At 38.0% G+C, this 17,903-nt stretch overlaps 1 protein-coding gene across 1 annotated transcript in view; it reads left to right on the forward strand.

Annotated features, from left to right (window-relative positions):
• Positions 1-17,903, forward strand: part of LOC103803750 (UPF0505 protein C16orf62-like) — a gene marked incomplete at its 3' end in the record, with an annotated part of 27,395 nt that overhangs the window by 3,070 nt on the left and 6,422 nt on the right. The window contains 16 exon segments of the mRNA XM_009076360.1: positions 1-31; positions 1,490-1,618; positions 4,891-4,975; positions 5,929-5,988; positions 8,042-8,138; positions 8,510-8,557; positions 9,615-9,708; positions 10,188-10,265; positions 10,612-10,734; positions 11,436-11,482; positions 13,522-13,633; positions 13,839-13,955; positions 14,308-14,361; positions 14,765-14,845; positions 15,658-15,720; positions 16,768-16,854. The exon segment at positions 1-31 is cut by the window's left edge and continues 19 nt beyond it. Of these exon segments, the coding sequence (XP_009074608.1) occupies positions 1-31; positions 1,490-1,618; positions 4,891-4,975; positions 5,929-5,988; positions 8,042-8,138; positions 8,510-8,557; positions 9,615-9,708; positions 10,188-10,265; positions 10,612-10,734; positions 11,436-11,482; positions 13,522-13,633; positions 13,839-13,955; positions 14,308-14,361; positions 14,765-14,845; positions 15,658-15,720; positions 16,768-16,854 (1,306 nt within the window).

Below are 17,903 nucleotides of genomic sequence, written 5' to 3' on the forward strand. Positions count from 1 at the left end.
AAGGTTAGAAGAACTGGATGATCTGGAAGAGGTGAGAAAGTTTTCTGATCCATTTACAGCACCATTATATCAGTGAAAGAAATTTGTGATCTAATAATCTTTGTGAAGCCTTTAAAAAGGGTCCTGTTTGTGCATGTGCTTATGCAGTATATATATGTATATACTTTCTGTAGGAATTCTCTAGTCATTTCAGTCCTTCTTGTTACAGAATTCAGGCAGAATCATACTTTTGTATCCTAGAAATTGTGGTGGGTGAATTTGCCTGATCTATTGCAGCTGATTTACCTTGTTACTGTGTACAGTCTGCAGCTGCTATACAGCTCTGTAAAGCCTAATTGTCTTGACATCTGATAATGTTTTTAGCCCCTGTGGCAGAAGCTGCATCTTGTCTGCCTGAGTTTAACTAAAGTCACATTTATGAGCTTGATAGGAATACTGAGTACTCAAATTAATTCTCAAGCTGCAGTATTATACTGTGTAAAAATGAGATGTTTCGTGACTTACTTTCCTAAAACCTGAATCTGTGGAGTACTTCCAGAATTGTTTTGGGTAATGTTCTTTTGAAACCTCTGCCTCTTAACTAACTTCAGGTTGCCTGAGCCAGAACAGTTTTAATAACTGTATTTCACAAATAAAGGATTGGATTCTTTTAGTAGAAAACTGAAGTGCCCTTTATTCTAAGGAAATATGTAACCCTTTGTAAAACTCTAGTGGTATTTGCATTTTGTCTCTTCACCTGTGATTGTTTTTACTGATGGTTGTTTCTAGATGTTCGGATATTACAAAACCAGTTTTGTAATGCAGTTCAGTTAAACTCATCAAAATTAGTCCTGAAGGTAATTTAATGTCACTCAGGCTTCCTATAAAGGCTGTTCCAGAACCACCTTCTGATTTTTGTCTAAATGCATTTTCACTCATTTTGTTCCTGTGTCAGTTTGGTTCTAAAGCTAAACCAATTATTTCTGCTTTTGGTATTTAACTGGTTTATTTTTGGTAGATAGTCTTTTTTATAAAGTCTGGAAAATCTTCAGGAAAACCAGTCGCAAGAGTGATCTGGTACTGAGGATGAGGTGGAGATGGTTTTGTTTTCTTACTGAGGGCGAACACATTTTTTTTTTCTGCTGTCAACAAATTTCTTAGGGCACTGCTGGCGGAATGTTTACTTCTCTCTGATGTTGCTTCTACACAGGTGCAAATATCCTTATGTATAGTATTAGTGTACTGCTTATACCATGAGTAGAATAGCACTGAAATATTCCAGTGCTCCTGACCTCACAGACAGCACATGTGTCCCTTGAAGACCAAAGCAGTTGTGATGCATTTCTGTGCCAACACCTGCAGTATTGATGCTGCAGGAAGGGAAAATTAGGGAAGTCATAATAAATTTTGTGGAGTTCCCCCCAACAACATGGTGATTTGACTCTGTAATAACATCACTCTCCTTCCTTCCCTCCCTCTCATATTAAGTAGGGTTGTGTTTTCTTGCCAGGGGTCCCAGAAAGAGCTGTTGAATTTGACTCAGCAGGATTACATGAACCGAATTGAAGAACTGAACCAGTCTTTAAAGGATGCTTGGTCCTCTGATCAGAAAGTAAAAGCTCTGAAAATAGTCATCCAGGTCAGGTTTATGTTCTGCTTTTATACAGAGCCCGTGAGTTTGGTGATATGACTTGCCCAGTTTCCTTCTTGGGGAAAAGAATTATTTTTCTATTATTTTCTTTCATTCTGCACTGAAACCCGTTTCTTTCAGTGTTTTATGACTTCTGACATCAGTTGGATTTTCAGCTTCATTGTTATGTATTGATTTTGTCCAGGGTATGTGAATGGAATTCTCATGAAAGAGTCACCAAGTGACAGATGTGGAAATTTTACCTGCTGAAGGATACTTAGAATAAATAACACGTAATGATACTGACTCTTTCTAGGGCATGTAATTTCCTTTCCTCTCATTTTCCCCTTCTAGCCCCTTGCTCCCCACTCCAAGTAATACCAGAATGGCTTTGTGAACATCAGTATTTTCCCCATCCAGACTTACTAAGACAATCACATAATCTGATTTAGGACCTTAGCAAGCTACAGAAAACAGCTCCAGATTTTGAAAGGTGTGTGATTGGGGTTTTTTTGTTTGTGTTTTTAAAACTTGTCCACTCTGGGTCACTTGGGGTGATGGGCTTGAGGAGGGCAAGGGGAAATAGCACAATTAAATGCTCTTTGGTTTGGATTGGCCTTTAAAAAAGGCCAGAGGCAGAGTACAGCAGGGGACATAGGAGATAATGACATCCTTAAAAGCTGTAAAAGTGATGTAATGCTAATAGTCATCAAGTGGGGTTATATAAAGTCAGGATTTTTTTTTTCATTCTGTATACTCTTGCGAAGACTATTTGCAGTAATTTCAGCTTAAATTGTGGTAAAGACAAAAAAGGAAATGAAACATTAATGAAGTGAGATCAAACAATTATTTGTGACCTAGGGTGACTAATGTCCTATTGTAATACCACAAAATCAGCAGTATTATTGTTATTTTAAAAAATCTATATATAGGATTGTGAAGTGTGAATATTGTCTTTGGATGAGAAGAAAAGGGGAAGGGATGCACTGTGCTCACAGTGCTTTCATAGGTGTATATATGTGTATATACACAGTGTGTGATGTGCAGTGATAATTTGTGCATTAACACTTTCACATGTTCTTTTACAAATGGTTCACAAGCAATTTTGAAGTAATATAAGTTCTCGGATGGGATTCAGTGCTTCCTTTTAGAAAGGTGATGCCAAAATGGAGTATGTTTATATCTCCTGAAGTGTTGTCTGTGTGTTGGTCATTTTGCACTTAACAATGCTGCAGATGCTCATTATGAATTGAAGGACTAAGAATGAAATAGTTTTATGGGTAATTAACATGAATTTTAAAAAAATCCTGAAGGATAATAATTCTGTTCTTCTAAAGCAGGTAGAAACCTGGCTGAACTTCCCCTGGTGTGATGGTTCTGACAATGCTGTATCCTCTAAAAGACCTCAGCAGTTTTCTTGACATCAGGCTGTGATCATATACATAGTCTGTTATTATTATCATCACATACTGATTAGTATGCAGTAGGAGCAGTGAGTTTGGCCTCTGGATGTGGTTGTTATTTTCAGAAATATATACTGGGCTGGAAATAGCAATTTGAATTTGAATGCTAGAATTATCTTGGTTTAAGAAGTAATGATGAAATTACATAACATCTTTCATTTGGACATTGGGGATGGAGCAGTTGTTTTCTGTGCAAGGGTTTTACTGAGCTTGCAGTGCAGGAGGAGTTCTGATTATTAAGGCTGGGTCTGAATTTGTAGGCTCCAGTGCCAGGGAAGTGGCATGCTTGGAGGTATTTAAAAGACATGTAGCTGTGGCACTTGGGGACATGGTTTAGTGGTGGCCTTGGCAGTGCTGGGTTAAGGGTTGGACTCAAAGATCTTGAACATCTTTTCTAATCTAAAAGATTCTACTGTTCTCTGATTCCTCAAGTGCCTTTTTACAAGATACTTTACTTGTCAAGATGGAGTAAGCTAAGCTGCTTAGAGTAAGCTGAAGTAAGTTGATTATGTATGTGAGCTCTAAGAAAAGTGGTAATTCAGTGTTCATGGGATGTGTAGGTCCTAAATGGCTGCTGAACTCCCTTACTTTGAAGGTGACTGACCACACAGCAAGAAAAATTCTGCTCTGGTTGTAGGGTGGGAATGCTCTCACCTGTCTTTCTGGTGCATTCTTAAGTTACCCTGATGAGTAAAGCAAAAGGACTAAGTGTGCCCCTTGTTCAAGCACGTTCAAATATTATGATGTTCTTGTTCAAACAAAGCAGTCTTGTGAGGTATCAGATTGCTTCCTGGATTTTTGAAATGTAATGAAAACTTGAACTTTATTTATTCCATCGAGACTGAAGACCTGTCTCCTGATGAAGAGCAGGGACAGAGATCACAGAGAATATTGTCAGTCCTAGAGACCAGAAAAGACTCTTGGCCAAAGGCCACATTTGGCAAAAGCAGAGAGGAGGTGGATTTCTCTCTCCAGTCAGTCATTTACCTGTTTTCTTCATGGAGTAGCTTTTTTTTTTCATGACTAAACTTCTGCCAAAGTTTTTGACTCCAGTTTAGCTTTGGTAAACAAAGTACAGCTTAATTACATATCTTACGTACTGAGGAGTGAAAATATTTTTATCTTGAATTCATGTAATGAATGGACATGTTCCTTCCTGGCCTTACCATCCAATGATGGTAGAACTAGGTGGGTAGTAGGTTTTCAAATGTGACTTTGTAGCAGTAGTCATTGTAGTCCAGGTGCCATGACCCTGTTGAGTGCCAGTGGATGGTGATGATTAGATTCCTCCTGGAGCTGGCTGTGGATCAGCTGGTACATTTCTAAAATGTTTGAACTAGTTGTGTGAGCTGCAAAAATGGGTTGGAAAGCGCATTAGCTACACTTTTTTGAATTGTTTCTAAATTAAATCTAGATTAAATTTTGTGTTTGGTTTAGAGAGATGGTGAGAAACTGAAAAATACCTTCAAGAAAGTTGTTTTAGAGGAGAAATGCCTTTTAATGCTTCTTCTGGGAGAGAATATGTCTTATCTGAACAAATGCACAGATCTGCACGGTCAGCTGAAATTCTACATTGTAGATTACCTCGTGTAAAGGAAAAACAGATCTGTGACTAGCTCTGGAAATGAAGAATTAACCTGAAAATTAGCTAGAGCTAATGGTGTGTTATGTTTGAAGTTCTTGTGCTTTTGGCTTGGTAGTTCGTGTTGGTTCTTTCCATCTGTGGATATTCATCTGTTCCAGCCTGTCTGGAGTAAAAACACAAACTTGCACTGGCCTCTAAAAATGTTTCTTTCTTCTTTTTTTTTCTCCTTCTAGTGTTCTAAGCTTCTTTCAGACACAACAGTAATCCAGTTTTATCCAAGTAAATTTGTTTTAATTACAGATATCCTTGATACTTTTGGTAAGTATCGACTGTGCCAGACTTACTACGCAATTGTTAATAAGATTGAATTAAATTTTTTGTAATGTTGGAAAGCATCGAAGTTGTCCAAAAAAAGGCTGAAAGGACTTTATGTTTTAACATGGAATATTGCCAACATAAGCATTTGGACACCAGTGGTGTAAACATGGAATATAATTGTTAAAAAACTCTTTCAGAGCAAAGTATTTAAAATAAAAATATTTAGTTTTGTAGCTCTGTGCTTTGTGTATTAGTGAATATCTAGAACAAAACCTTGAGAAAAATGATGATCTCTGCATTTTGAAATTTAAAACACACTGTCATTATGAAAATGTTTTGGGGTTTGGCAACCTCTTGACTCAGTATTTCATCATATTTTTATCTGAAGAATGGAAGTCAGAAAGTTTTCTTTAGCTGAACAGGCACTGTGAAGTGATCAGGATGTAGTTACTGATTTTTTTAATACAGGTTTAAACCTTTAAGTGAAATTGTCCTCCACTTCATGTGGTTCTCTTGTTTTTCTGCCATGTTATGGAAAAGATTTACAATAGCATTCAAAGCTGAAGCGTATTTTGATGTTAGCAGGATGTGCTATGACATAGCTCCAATTGTTTTGCTCTTTCCTACTTACTGAAAGTTGCTGAAGATAACATAACATCCCAACTCAGCAAAGTCAGGACACCAGCTGTCCTTTCCTGGCCTGGGGAAATCTGACCTCTGGGCTACCTCTGCACTTAAGGGAGCCAGAGAATGTTTTTGTAGTGTGAGAAGTGCCAAAATCAGAGTGCACATTTCAGCCTCACTAGAGGGCAGCATGATGTCAGTGTTCTGGGAAGTGTTTTCCAGCTAATTTCATTGTATGTTGGAGAGGGAACCTTTGTACCAACGTTTTGTGTTTTGCAGTTCATTAATTTATGATTTTTTTTAATTTTTTTTTTATTTTTTTTAACCAGGAAAACTCGTATATGAAAGAATTCTGTCCATGTGTGTGGACAACCGTGTGTCTCTGCCAGGTAATTTTGTGTTTGTTTCTACTGTGCTCCTGGAAAAAATCATGTCTGAACTAACTTGAGGAAGGTTCAACAGGACCTTTGTTACTGTATCTCCTATGGAAAAAGTTCTGATTTGAATGTAGTGATTTTCAGTGTTTCACAGAGTAAAATCCATTGCTTATGGTTTCGCTATTCACAGTGCTCATGTGAGTTTACATTTTAACTGTGGAGAATATACCTAAGGTATAATATAATGTGCTTGTGACTGATGTTATTAGACATAAACTGGATCTTCCTGAGACTTGAAACCATAAAGAATTGAGTTGAGTGAGAATTAAACAGGAATGGCCAAATGAGATGAAGGAAGAGGTTTTTCCCTTTTTTCTCTTAACATATGCTCTCTTCTGAAAGTATTACATAGCTTAAACATAATGGTACAAATTTAACAAAGCTCAGAGTGTCAGGTTTTGGTCAATAGATGTTTTTGTTGCTATGCTGGAAATGATAGTTTTGATTTAGTTAGGGAAGAATTTTGGAAGAAGCTGCAGGCTGCTTCTAGCATCATCTCTCCAACTTGGGCTCTTTTGATTTTTTCTGTTGAAGTTCCAAAATCTAATTTGACATTTACAGTACAAATGTATATGGAAGAGCCTCTTTAGGAAGACACTGAAATGTTCCATGGAAATACAGGCATTTCCTTGCAATTTGGAGTGTACTAAGTGCACATCCTTGAAATACGAAAGACTCTTACTCTGTAGTTGGCAAAGCAACATTACCATTAGGTTGCAGTTAAATCCACAGGATTTGAGCCAGAAGCTTGAAACCAATAAATATTTAAATTTGAAATAAACTTACAGAAAATATTTCAGATAAATTTGGTTGTTGCAGATCTGACAAACTGTTCTTACAAGCTCTAATGAAGTCAGAGAGTTCCTGTAGCATGTTCTGATTACTGGGCACAGTTACCTCTGTTCTGGAGAGCTGAGCTCATGCTGCAGCTATACAGCTGCCAGAGGCATTGCTGGTGGGAACTTCCCAAGCAGCTATAAAAGTGGGAGGGAGAAGGAAAATCTGTGCTGTGCTGGCTGTGCAGGGCAGTGGGAACCTCTGGGGATTTCAGGCCCGAAGTCCAAGCTTGACCCTTGGAGAGAACTCCTGAGATCCTAGATGAGAAAGAGCATCTTCCTGTACTCAGTCAGCATTTACCATGTGGCTTTTGGTATGGAAGTTGGAAACTTTGTTGTGTAGCAGGAGCTTCTCACCCTCTGAGGACAGGGGTGGGAGAGCACTGGTGTCTTGAAACATTTTGTTAGGAGTTCCTAAGGAGATACAACAGAAGCTGCTTATGTAGCTTTATCACTGAGAGAAGAGGGGCATATGTATCCCAGCCCTCTTGCCTCAGCCCTGGGTTGATCCCAAGAAGCCAATTTTGCCTTTTGTTCCAGGCAATCTAGAGCAAGAGGAGGCAGTTAGCTATGCTCTGCATGCCTGACCAGAGCACTGTGCCCCTAACCCATCTGTTCCACCCTGGGGTGGCAGCTGACACAAATAGGCCCAGAGCTCACAAGGAGAGAACTGTGCTGCAGTCTACAAAAACAAATGTTCTATCAGTGTTTAGTATTTCCTACTGCTTGCAATGTAGTTTTACATAGTATTATTTAAAAATTATATTAACCATTTAAAATAAAGAATTCGAGTGCTTAAATGTCTCTCATATTTGCTATAGATTTATATCCATGTATTTGCAACAGATTTTCTATTTCTTTTTGACAATTTCTGCTTTTGGGAAAGCAGAGACAGAGTTTGGATTTCTCAGTAGCACATCTGAGCTTAGCTTTGAGTGCCTGACTTCAGCTTCTGAAATGTTGCTTAATGCACCATAGAACCTCTTTTACCTCTTCTTTCTCAGCTCTGGCTGCTGCTTTGCTATTGACTAATTTATCATGGTCTGCCTAATTTCTTGTTGAAAGGAAGGGGAATACAATTTGAAACCTAGAATGAAAAATAACTTGTTTCCAGAAAGAATGTAACTATTTCTGGGTTTGTTTTTTTTTTCTTTTATTTTTTTCCCCAGATAACTTTTCTCCAGACAGTGTTAACGATACAGCTAAAGAAACTTGCTTAAACTGGTTTTTCAAGATTGCTTCAATCCGAGAACTCATTCCCAGATTGTATCCTTGTCAAATGAGGCTCTCTGAGTCTGCCTGCAGGTTTTTTGTGGACTTTTCAAAACACCAACGTGTTTGTTTCAATAAAAGCCACAGGATCTGCTGTTTATACTGGCTTTGTTTGGTTTGCTCAGGCTGTTTGTTTTGAGTATAATTTGGAGTCATGTAAACTGAATGCTGAGTTATTGGCTGTGAGCAATGTGACAGGGTTAAGGATGATGTGTGAAAAACTTTGAAGCAATAAAAATCTTGTAGATAAATTGTAAATACTAACAAAGTATGGTGAGATTAATTACAGTATTTATTTGGTGTTTGTTTTCATGTTTTTGATAGTGTGCCTATTAGTTTGGTTCCTTAACTTGGCTTGATTTCAGCTATGTGGAAGCAGCAATACTGAAGTGCAATAAGTTCCTATCCAAAACGTAAGAGTGATGTGAAGTGTGGGAAGGAAGTGAATGGGAAAGGCTGAGAACTAATTCAAGTTCAGTCATTAATGGTGGACAGGGTGGATTAATGGTCAGAAGATCTGAAAAGAAGCAGTACTAAGGGAGTTTGGAATTTTTAATGAGAATCCCCTGGAAAAAATCAAGATGAACTGTGATACAATTTGGAATACAGTAGTGCTCTCAGTTTTGGAATGTATGTGGAATTGTGATACCAGAGTGTCACAAATCCTGATGCAAACTGAAAAGCAGTGGCACAAATGTGCAAATTAAAAACCAGTGCCTTCAGAAGGGGGAGGGAGGACATCAGGATTGCTGAGATGAGAAATGTGGCAACAGAAGACGAGAGAGAAAAATGAAATGAAAATATTGATGTGTCATATTGGTGAGACAGAGCTGAAGAAATAATGCAGGAGCAATGAACCTTTATGTATTGAAAACCTTGGTATAAGTTTAATGTGCTGCCAAGCAGTGTCAGCTGTTGAGCAGAAGATACTCCTTCACATGTAATTGTCCTTTTTCAGTTATATCTTGCAATGAGTGTTGTAAGCCAAATTGCTACTATAGTGACAACTTTATTATCCCTAAAAAGCAGTTGTTTTACTGGAATTGATAGGCCTCATCTCCAGGCATTTCTACAGCTCTGTCAAAAAGGACCTGTGGGAAAATGACATACAAGGAGTTCTGCCAGTGTTGTTTTCCTCATACTGAGTTAGAGCCTTTCCTTAGCTCTGCTGTTCCTCCAAAGCAGAGGAGGATTTTTTTAGTTGTCCTTTACAAGCCAAGCATCTAGCCTGGCTCCCTGCACTGCTTGGAATAGCAAATACTGCTGTTTGAATATAGGATATGTGTTACTACACCCATAAAATTTTACTTATGAAATGAATTTTTGTCATGATAAGCTTTTTCTTTGAAAGGTGTTTCTGTTACTCATGCTCAGTTGTCAATATGAGGCAGCTACTGAGGTTATCTGTAGGTGATATAATTTTGTTATCAATTGTTAAAGCTTGTTTTCATTTCTGAAAAATCTTCCCAGGGGGATTTTGGAATGTCTCCCACGGTTAACGGCTATGATTAGAGGAATTGGAGACCCACTGGTTGCAGTGTATGCAAGAGCATATCTGTGCAGGGTAGGCTGCCATTGAACTCTTCTCATTATGTCAAAGATTTACTGCAGCTTGTGTTTACTGCTTTCATCTGAAGGAGCCCTCAGCCTGTCTCTTCCTTCTAACAGACAACAAGAAATAATTTCTCTTCTGTTTTAAGACTGAGGAATCTTTCTTAAGTGCTTCCAATAGGTCGAAATAATGTGATGTGCTGCACACAATGCATAGGCTGTTGCAATGCACTGGGTTAGACACTGATTTCCTCACTGCTTACAGATACTTGGAGCTGATGTTAGGAGAATCATGTTTAAACACAGCTGTAACTACCTCAGGGTGTTTGTTAGTAGACATGACTATAATAGTAAGCTAGGAAATAATCAGTCAAAAGCATGTGGTTTGATGCTGATTGATTTGATGTGTGTGACTTGGGTATATTCCTTCTTACAGCTGAAGAATCGTAGGTGCTAGATGCAGATAAAATCTTTCTCTTTCTTGTAATACAGGTTGGGATGGAAGTGGCACCACAACTCAAAGAAAGCCTGAACAAAAATTTTTTTGACTTTCTCCTAACATTTAAGCAAGTAAGCAAATAGAAGTTTTATTTGCAAAATCAGAAAAATACACTTCTTTATGAAACTGCCACAGATCTTTTGAAGTTCTCAAGTCTAGATTTAGGGATGTTGTTCCTGTACCCAGATATAGTATGGGAAATTTTTCATACATTCTGATAACTTGAAAGTGTTTCCAGACTTGGGTAATAAATGCTATGAGCTTTATATTTTTTCCCATGCAGGGAATGCTTCAGATTATGTATGTTATGATCTTGTCTGTTGTCATTTCCAGTCATACACAAACTTGGTCTAGTTTATCATATCTCCCATTAAATACCTGTTCACAGCAACCTGGTTTTGTCTTGTACTTCAACAGATCCATGGGGATACAGTTCAGAACCAGCTGGTGGTACAATGTGTGGAGATTCCTTTGTATCTGACCCTATATTCTCCTGCTATAGATTGGATTTTGCAGTGTATTGCATACCATGCTCCAGAAGTAAGTCAGTGTGGTAATGCTAAGGGCAGTGTTGGAGTGAAGGGTTAATTTTGCCTATTAAAAAACCCACTCAGTCAGTACTTACACAAGTGTGGAAGTCAGAATAAAGACCCAAGTTACAACTGATTCTCACTTCTGTGCAGGAAATCTTCATTTCCACAAAGCTCAAGGCAGACCACTCTAGTTCATAAGCAATATTCCTGTTGGTTTCTTGCTGGCCTTTAGCTAGTTTAATCTTTATTTCCCAAATTCATTAGTTTCTTGTGTCATACAGATATAAAAATGATTTGAGTAAACTATAGCTTTGTAATTGCTTAATATAATAAACAGGCTGGTTTAATATGGGTGAGCCTGGTTTGCAGTCTGGCAGAGTTGGCAATCTTCACCTCTCCTGCCAGAGATAATTGACCTGGCTGGCAAATAGTGGTTCTTTGGATTAATGGCATGGCTGAAGGATTGCAAATTTGACTTCCATAAAGTGGTGGTTTTGATTAAAATGCCACTGTAGCTGTTCCAGAGGGTGTGTTTTATGGTGTACTACACCATTGTTTTCTCGTGTTGTAAATACAGGATAAGACAGGATTATTGGAATGTATCAGGGAGGCAATTAAAAAAGCTTTTAGTAGATTTCACTACAGTAATTAAGGCTGAATTTATTTACAAGTTCTCAGCTGATTAATTTTAATAAATAATTCTTCCAGGTTCTGCTTACTGAGATGATGGAGAGATGCAAAAAATTGGGAAACAAGTAAGTGTTGCACAGTGTAGAAGACACAAGTCTGAAATGAGTCCTCCTGAGTCCCTGTAATAAAGTGTTCTCTCCCTCTTTGGAAAACACTGTTTGGATGTATCCTAGAGCTTTGATTCTCCCAGTAGCTCACTAAGTCTCAATTATGAACATCTGCCTGAGATTGATTCTAAAATATGGTAGATTCCTTGTAGAGTAAAAGTTAATGAGTTTAACTTGGTTGCTGCATTCTGGCTCCTAAGCCAAAGTTTAGGACAAGTAATGTGTTCTCCATCAGCCATGTCTCTGATTCCTGGTTGTCACTTTCCTTCTCCCTTTCCCATGCTGGCTACAGTGCTACATGCATTTACCAAGGGAAGTTGTAAAGCAGTTGGCAGCCTCTGGGAGATAGGAATATCTAGGGCACTGGTTTTTTCAACATTAAAATCAGGAGGAGTTCAGGAAGATGGGCTGGTCTGAAAGTTTTGGATGTACTGACTGAATTTTGTGAATGCAGTTTGGCCTGCTGATGGGCTGCACTCTGCTCATTTTGTTGGGTATGTGGGCTGAGTTCTGTGAAAGGTTTCAGCTACATTTTTCTCATGAGTTCTGCACAGTCCAGTTCTGCAGTGGCTGAGGAACTAAAGTATGTTAGTCACTTAAAAGAGGAATGCCAGCATTGTGACTGAGCTAAGGAGTGTGGGGAAAGTGTGGTTTTAGAAATGTGATGTAAAGATACTATTGTATTAGAGTGTATAATATGGGTTTGAATAATTCATGTACTTTGCTGTATTAATTGTTTTGTATAGGTGTTGGTTTGTTTTGTGGGACTTACTTTTGAATCAACTTTTAGCATTTCTCATTGTAAAGATGGGCGAGGTGCCTCCTCTTTGCTCCTCTTTGCTCTTTGCAGGAAGGACAAAATGTTGAGGGTTTTTTAAAGAAATGTTTCTGGGATATGCCTGTTTTATTGGGGAGTTGAATAATCTGGTTTAGATACTCACAGAAGTTTTCTTTTAAAGTGGAGCTCTGTTTCTGTGTCGTCTCATGACTGTCAAAACACTACAAAGCAAGAGGCATCAATATATAAATCTTTAACTAATCTCAGTATGTTCCATGAGCTACATTGCAGCCATCTAAGTGAAAAGTGACAACCTGTTCTCTGTATTGCGAAGCATATGCTAGTGGAAGTACTTGGCCAATGAAAAAAATGCAAATCCCAGTCTAATTGTGATGGCACCACTAATGCTCAGGCAGAAACACAGAGGGTACTGGGCTATTTTAAGTCCTCCACAGAATTTCCCTCAAGGTGAACTGCTCTGTATTCAAACTGTTTGAGACTAGTGAAGGGCACAGTGTTTTATGAGGCAGCTTCATGGCTGAGCTTGCCCAGAGGAATTGCCTTTAGAATGATACTAGGTTGTGTTTCTTATGTTTGCATAACAGTACATGTAGTCTGGGTGTTACACTAATGCAATGGCTTCACTCTTCCTCTGGTGACTTTGGCTTGATGGTAACACAAGTACTTGTGATCAGTCATAAATGTCTAAATATGTCATTGCCAGTTATTGTATGATAATGGCTGGATTTGTTTTAATCCTGACACTGCAGCTGCTAGAAACTGGGCTTTTATAATGCATGTATAATTTAATTCAGTGAGAAAAGCTTCAATAGGGATTTGCCCTCCCAAAGTTTTCTTCTGAAGTGTAGTGAAAAAGAGAAAGTTTCTAAATGTGTCAGCTACTCCTGGATTGCTTGATCTTTCTAGTAAATTTCTGCTCAAATGATGGTTCAAAACCCCCTGTGGGGAGCAAGTATTCTACACACTGAGTTACCTTTTCTTTATCTGGTGGATTAATATTTTCTTGTTTTCCTTATGCTCTATTAATCCTCATCAACGCAAGCTTGATCTGTAAGGGATTTTTCTTCCTTATCCCCCTTTTTTTAACATTTAGAAAACATGCTGGATAGTTCTAAGAAGTTCAGATTAATGTAAATGCAGAGACAACCAAATTTGAGTTGCTGTTGAGCTGCATTGATCTGTGCTGTGTTCTCTGTAGTGCTTTGCTGTTGAATTCAGTCATGTCAGCATTCAGAGCAGAGTTTATCGCTGCAAGATCGATGGACTTCATTGGCATGATCAAAGAGTGTGACGAGTCTGGGTTCCCCAAGGTAACTGTCTGTGTGGAACTTGTCACAATTCCCTTTCTTTGTCTGACAGAGTTCTTTATGGACTTAGTTGCCCATGTAACTTGTCCATCATTTAGATAAAAGGTGGTTTGATCTGAAAATCTTTCTGCACAGTGAACCTGCTGGAGCAGCATTGGACAGACATGGATCTTCTGCATTTCATTTAAAATTTCTCATTAACTTCCAGCATCTCCTCTTTCGCTCCTTGGGATTAAACTTGGCTTTGGCTGATCCTCCTGAAAATGATCGCCTTCAAATATTAAATGAGGCCTGGAAGGTTATAACAAAGCTGAAGAACCCACAGGTGAGTTATTGTCTGTTCTGGTTCACTACTGATTCTGTGTTTAGGGCAAAATAGTGGCCAATTGTTCAGCATCACATTGTTGCCTTTTCTAGATAAACATAGTTGCAGGAAAATGTGATGGCTGGTAATATTTTTATATGATCTCTACTTGTCTTAGCTCTACTGAAGCATAACTTAATTCTGCAGAACATCATTCTGCAAAAGCAGCTTTTGAGATTGGTTATTAGTGCTAGTCTTTAGGTCTGAATGAATCATACCTCAGGAGTGAATTCTTTTAAGTGTAAGTTTTTGCATGTGTATTTCTCATAGCCTTCTGTAAATATTGGTAGTCATAAGACACATGTATTTCCAGGATTATATCAACTGTGCTGAAGTGTGGGTGGAGTATACATGCAGACATTTTACGGTAGGTGAAACTGTTTCCTTTGAAGTTTTTCTGCTAGAGACTCAGTGGCTGTATTAGCAGTTTGATATTAAAGGTGGAAAAGCTATGACTCTTCAACATAAGTGTGTTGGATTTCAGTGGCGAATGAAAAAATGTAATTCCCTTCATGAAAGATGAATAGGGACAAAAGATGCAGCTTTGAAGCTTCAGCACTCTGCAGCACTGCATATTTCTTATCCTTTTATTTTAATGGCAGATGGACCAGTGTAAGTAAGGATTTACTGGAGCTATGGCTCAAGTTCCTGGCTTAACTAGAGCTCTGATGCTTTGGCAAATGGAAATAAATTATCCAGCTCCACTGGTGTTCAGTGACTTATGTGCCAGTTTCATTGCTGTGTTTTGTAACTCGTTCTTTGCTACACAGAAACGAGAGGTCAATACAGTGTTGGCTGATGTCATCAAACACATGACTCCTGATCGAGCCTTTGAAGATGCTTACCCACAGGTAAAGAATTTCTTTTGCCAAATCTGTAAAAATCTGACGTGCATTTTCTTAAGTGAAATTAATTCTTAAGCATTACTGATGCCTCTTGGCACAAAGGAATTTAAACACTAGCTATGATTTGGGAAGCCTTTTGGAAGAGTGTAATGCTGTGATTTGTTCCTCCTTTTTTCCCCTGCACATCAGTCTTTTGGTTCAGAGAAATGCTAAGCCTGAATGATTTATGTATTTAGAAGCAGCAGTAGTTAACTCCTACATCAGCAGTAGAGTTTGCTGAAGAAAACTAGCTACCATGGCAAGCTGTTTAAAGAGAACTAAACCATAAAGTAATCCATCTCTGCTTGGCATTGTTAAGGTGTCAGTGAATTATCATGTCCAGTTCTTGAGACTGAATGCCAGATGAGATATGTATGAATTGAAGATGTTCTGGAAGGATTTGTGGTTAATTGGAGGGTAGATAAAATGCTTACAAAAAAAGATTTTACAAACTGGTTTGAGGTTTTTGTTTGTTTGTTTGTTTGTTTGAGGTTTTTTTAGTCCAGAGAGCTGGAGGAGGTGCAGACTTTAAGTCAGAAAAATCTGCCTAACTATGAAAAGAACAAACATATGTTCATGTGGGTTCTGAAGGGCATGTTGGAAAGGCTTGGAGGAGCAGCATAGCCCTCTGCTTTGGGGAAAGAAATTACATTGGTGAATGCTTGAAGCATCTTTCAACCCAATTTTCTGTGAATAACTGGAGAGCAATCATCTTTGGTGTGGATAGTCCTGTCTTAACTTGTATGACAATTTTCTCTTATTTTTTCTTTTCCCTTTAGCTGCAGTCAATTATCCAGAAAGTTATTACCTATATCTATGACTTCTCTCTGCTTTTTTCAGTGGTAAGTGATACTCTGTGTCATAAATTTTTAAGAAGAGCTGTTTTGCACTGTTTCTGCAAGAGAAGTTACCTGACTGGGATGTTTAGGTTGTTTACAAGCTCACATAGTATAAGGATTTTTTTGTCAAGTAGATAAGTGCAGAAATATTTTAGAATTTTTCTGCTACTTACCACTTATATATTCATTATTGTAACTCCAATTTTCTATACTTTGTTTCCTTAGGCTGTTAGATTCTCTAGTTTGTTTGTTACTATGGGATAAATGATGATCACTGGAAGATAAGATAGCATTTATTTATTTGTATGGATTCATGGAATTGCTGATAGCTGTTTCTGTGTTATGGTATATACTTAACCTTACATTTGGCATTGAGACAAAGTGCAGCTCAGAGAGATCAGCGAGTGTATTGTGCATCAAGCAGAGAAAGAGAAACAAAGACAACAGGTGTCTGACTGAAACCAGTTGCAGAGTAAAATTCAGGATTGACCCTGTGGATTTGGAGTCAAGTTTTGGTGACAAATTGCTTAGATTATTCTGAAAAACTTACCCTCACTATATTCTTGAGATGATACAGAAACTAAGTATTTCAGGATTTCAACTTAAACCCTTATCTTGGAAGAAAATCTGAATGTCTTAGACCTTCATAACTTGCCCTGGATACATGCAAAATGTTGCTGACATGTAGACTGTTTTAATGTCTTGTCCTTTGTTTCTATAGATATCTGAATTTGTCAGGATCTTAAGCTATTTGAAGCATATCTTTGCTCTTTAACAAAAAAAAATGCAGCATTTGATTCAAACAGTTCTGTATTTTCTGCTCTGTTGTGGATCTCTCTAATCAATAAATCAATTACACCTTTCAGCCATCAGTCATTTTCCATTCATTTCACTTTTTCATCCTTCAAGGTGAACTACTGTCTTCAAAAAAAGCTTAAAATAATTTTACCTAAATAGCTATAGTTATAAAACTTATCCAAAATATTCATTGCTTTATTGTGTTGTTTGTAACCTACCTAATTTTACTTCTTTATGTATTCATACTTTCAGGAGAAATTCTTGCCATTTCTGGATATGTTCCAGAAGGAGAGTGTGAGAGTGGAGGTTTGCAAATGCATTATGGAATCTTTTATTAAGTAAGTGGAGACTATTGAGGTGAAATGCACTCTGGAGGGTCTGGGAAATTTATTGAAAGATGGCTAGGGAAGAGGAGTCAGTATATAGCCATTTAGCTTGTGAAGGTGGGAAAATAAAGAAAATGTGTCAGTTTTGTTAATCTATTGATTGTTTACCTGTTCACAAAGAAAGCTGAAATTGTAGTAATAATATTGATGCTGACTTGCTGTGGCTTAACAGAATAGTTGTTCCCTGAGCTTTTTTAAAATTTGTGTTGCCTTAGTTGGTTTATGAAATTCATTTTGCAGCTGATGTGACAGCACAGAACTGTGGCCTTGGTGTAATGGAGGACAAGAAACATCTCTAGTTACAAGCTCCATTATGCAGAAAAATGGGTATTTCCACAGTTGAAACTGAACTTAGACAATGAGACTTCACCTTCAAATATTGTAGAAGTCAAACACTCTTTTTCTTTCAATAAAGGGTTCCTTGAAACAGTTTTTTTCTCGTTTTTACCTTCCCTTTAGGTATTTCTACTCCCTGCTAAGTCCCCAGGGCCTTCTCTTTCCTAGGGTGAACAGTCCCAGCTCTCTTGGCCTTTGCTCATGGAGAGATGCTGTGGCCCCTTAATCATCTTAGTGGTGCTGCACTGCACATGTGCCTCTGTACCTAACCCTGACATTTATCCTTCCTGTCTGTCCCTAAGTAGCTCAGAAACTATTACATCTTGGCAGGTCGAGGATTGCTTTGTTTTGATGTTCTTAGATTGCCTCAGTGTATCACATGTCGAGCTCGTTGTGTCCCTTAAGGAGTCAGATTCTGTGGCTTGGCAGCACAGCTCTGTGTATTAAGATAATATTTCTTGATTGGCATTTGTTGGAATTGTACATCCTTTAACCATGTGATCTTTGGAGTTCTGTTGGTTCAGAAATGGATATCAAACTCGTGGAGTGTCATACAGTGCTGAGGACTGGAATTACGCATGAAATTGGTGTTATTTGAGTCATTGTTTTTCATTTTGACAGAGGAGGATTTTTTCATCACCTTTTCTAAAACGTTTTCTAGGCATC

This window comes from Acanthisitta chloris, unplaced genomic scaffold, assembly GCF_000695815.1.
Source record: "Acanthisitta chloris isolate BGI_N310 unplaced genomic scaffold, ASM69581v1 scaffold9010, whole genome shotgun sequence".
Taxonomy (NCBI): Eukaryota; Metazoa; Chordata; class Aves; order Passeriformes; family Acanthisittidae; genus Acanthisitta; species Acanthisitta chloris.